Below are 3300 nucleotides of genomic sequence, written 5' to 3' on the forward strand. Positions count from 1 at the left end.
CTTTGCTCGATCCTCTTTACTATCGGGCTGTCGGGCTGTATGTGTATTGAAGTACCTTTCCTCGTGCCACCTGTCCAGAGTGACTAGTGACTTTGTCCCTTGCTCCACCTCTCCTCACTCAGCATTCTGTGACCCGCATGGCATCGAAAAGTACGGCAGCTACAGGGAGGGGCGCCACGGCGCCTACTGCAACCGACGCTACAGCTGGCACGCGCACATCACCTGCCAAGAAAGAACTTGCCCGTGCATTCAGTCGGCTGCGCTTGTTGCTCTTGTCCTTCTCTTTTATGTACTGCCTAAACAAGGCCTATCGCATTCGCATGTTTTCCGTTCAGCTTTATGGCTACATCATCCACGAGTTCGACCCGTGGTTCAACTACCGCGCCGCCGAGTACATGTCCGCGCACGGCTGGTCCGCCTTCTTCAGCTGGTTCGACTACATGAGCTGGTACCCGCTGGGCCGCCCCGTTGGCACCACCACGTACCCGGGCCTGCAGCTCACCGCCGTTGCCATCCACCGCGCATTGGCAGCTGCCGGGGTGCCGATGTCTCTCAACAACGTGTGCGTGCTGATCCCCGCGTGGTATGGTGCCATCGCTACTGCTCTAGAAGCGCTAATGATCTATGAGTGTAACGGCTCCGGAATTACCGCTGCCATCGGAGCTTTTATCTTTATGATTCTCCCCGCACACCTGATGCGGTCCATGGCGGGCGAGTTCGACAACGAGTGCATCGCCGTTGCAGCCATGCTCCTCACCTTCTACTTGTGGGTACGCTCGCTGCGCACGCGGTGCTCGTGGCCCATCGGCATCCTCACCGGTATCGCCTACGGCTACATGGTGGCGGCGTGGGGCGGATACATTTTTGTGCTCAACATGGTTGCCATGCACGCCGGCATATCATCGATGGTCGACTGGGCTCGCAACACGTACAACCCGTCGCTGCTGCGCGCATACGCGCTGTTCTACGTTGTCGGCACCGCCATCGCCACGCGCGTGCCGCCTGTGGGGATGTCGCCCTTCAGGTCGCTGGAGCAGCTGGGTGCGCTGGCGGTGCTCCTCTTCCTGTGCGGGCTGCAGGCCTGCGAGGTGTTTCGCGCACGGGCCGACGTCGAGGTTCGCTCCCGCGCGAACTTCAAGATCCGCATGCGTGCCTTCAGCGTGATGGCTGGCGTGGGTGCGCTTGCAATCGCGGTGCTGTCGCCGACCGGGTACTTTGGCCCCCTCACGGCTCGTGTGCGTGCGCTGTTCATGGAGCACACGCGCACTGGCAATCCGCTGGTCGACTCGGTCGCTGAGCACCGCAAAACGAACCCACAGGCGTACGAGTACTTTCTGGACTTTACCTATTCGATGTGGATGCTGGGAGCAGTGTTGCAGTTGCTCGGTGCAGCCGTTGGCTCACGAAAGGAGGCGCGGCTGTTCATGGGGCTGTACTCACTCGCCACCTACTACTTCTCAGATCGCATGTCACGGCTGATGGTACTTGCGGGGCCTGCGGCTGCCGCGATAGCAGCGGAAATCTTGGGCATCCCATACGAGTGGTGTTGGACGCAGCTGACGGGATGGGCATCTCCGAACACCTCCGCCAGAGAGCGTAAAAGCAAGGAGGACGGTCCCTGCAAGACAAAAAGAAATCAGAGACAGACCGTCGCCACAAAACTAGATCATGGGGCGCGGGCTAGGGCTACGGCCGCTGTCAAGTTCATGGAGACGGCTCTGGAGCGTGTTCCTCTGGTGTTTCGAGCTGCCATCGCCATAGGCATCATTGGGGCCACTGTTGGAACACCGTACGTCTATCAGTTCCAGGCTCGTTGCATTCAATCTTCCTATTCTTTTGCTGTCCCGCGTATCATGTTCCACACGCAGCTGCGCACCGGCGAAACAGTGATTGTAAAGGACTACGTGGAAGCATACGAGTGGCTGCGCGACAACACGCCAGCGGACGCGCGCGTGCTGTCCTGGTGGGACTACGGCTACCAGATCACAGGTATCGGCAACCGCACCTCGCTGGCCGATGGCAACACCTGGAACCACGAGCACATCGCCACCATCGGCAAGATGCTGACGTCGCCCGTGGCGGAGGCGCACTCACTGGTGCGCCACATGGCGGACTACGTCCTCATCTGGGCTGGGCAGGGCGGAGACTTGATGAAGTCGCCGCACATGGCGCGCATTGGCAACAGCGTGTACCACGACATCTGCCCCAACGACCCGCTTTGCCAGCATTTCGGCTTTTACGAAGACTACAGTCGCCCAAAACCGATGATGCGCGCGTCGCTGCTGTACAACCTGCACGAGGCCGGACGAAGCGCGGGTGTGAAGGTGGACCCGTCCCTCTTTCAGGAAGTGTACTCATCCAAGTACGGCCTGGTGCGCATCTTCAAGGTCATGAACGTGAGCGCGGAGAGCAAGAAGTGGGTGGCTGACCCGGCAAACCGCGTGTGCCACCCGCCTGGGTCGTGGATCTGCCCCGGGCAGTACCCGCCGGCGAAGGAGATCCAGGAGATGCTGGCGCACCGCGTCCCCTTTGACCAGATGGGCAAGAAGCACGACGACACGCACAAGGCGCGCATGGCACGCAGCAGAACACTGGGCGAGGCTTAAAGACGCAAACATGTAAACGCAGCTGCACCCCGCACACATCTATATTTTCAAACTGTCTATTCTGTGATCGAACATAAGTCAAACCCCACTCTGCCCGGCCTGTCAGAAACCCATCGCGTGGCGCGAGGCAGCGCTAGACACGCGGTACAGCCGTGTGCCGACTCCGTGAGCTGAGCACCGTCCCGGCCTCCCCACACAGCGCGGGTGCTGGACCCTGACACGATACACTGGGGCCTCTCCCGTCGTCAGGGTTGCTCACTTTAAAGGGAAGCCAAGGACCTGCCGCAGCGTGCCCTCGCTTAGGGCTGTGGGCTCTGGGTGCTCCAGCGCACGGCGCATCGTGTCGATGATTTGGCAAATACACGCATTCTCCTGCTGCTCTTCCGCTTGTGCTGCGTTGCGGTGACGCGGAGCGCGATCCTGTACTCTGCCTGCGCTGTGTGTGCCGTGGCATTGGGATGGGCTGAGCGGCGTTATGCGCCGCGGGTTGGCCCGGCTCCTTGGCGAACGTTCGATACACGGCTGTATTCTGCAAGGGACGCATTTCAGTCCTCAGGCCTGCAGGGCATTCTCTCGGGAGCTCAGCATTCCGGTGTGGCAAGGGGAGCGGACGCACGGCTGTGGTGTCTCCGTCCTCATACTGGAGGGCAGGCGTATAGGTGTAGTCTCTCCCGCTCCCAAGGACGAGGGACGC

General features: G+C 60.6%; 1 protein-coding gene across 1 annotated transcript; it reads left to right on the plus strand.

Moving 5' to 3' along the window:
• Positions 1-287: 287 nt before the first annotated feature.
• On the plus strand, positions 288-2606 carry LBRM_34_1050 (oligosaccharyl transferase-like protein; the record flags this gene model as incomplete). The annotated part of the gene is made up of 1 exon (XM_001568165.1): positions 288-2606. The coding sequence occupies one exon, from the start codon at positions 288-290 to the stop codon at positions 2604-2606; it is 2319 nt and encodes a 772-aa protein (XP_001568215.1).
• Positions 2607-3300: the final 694 nt, after the last annotated feature.

Source organism: Leishmania braziliensis, chromosome 35 (assembly GCF_000002845.2).
Source record: "Leishmania braziliensis MHOM/BR/75/M2904 complete genome, chromosome 35".
In the NCBI taxonomy this organism is placed as follows: Eukaryota; Euglenozoa; class Kinetoplastea; order Trypanosomatida; family Trypanosomatidae; genus Leishmania; species Leishmania braziliensis.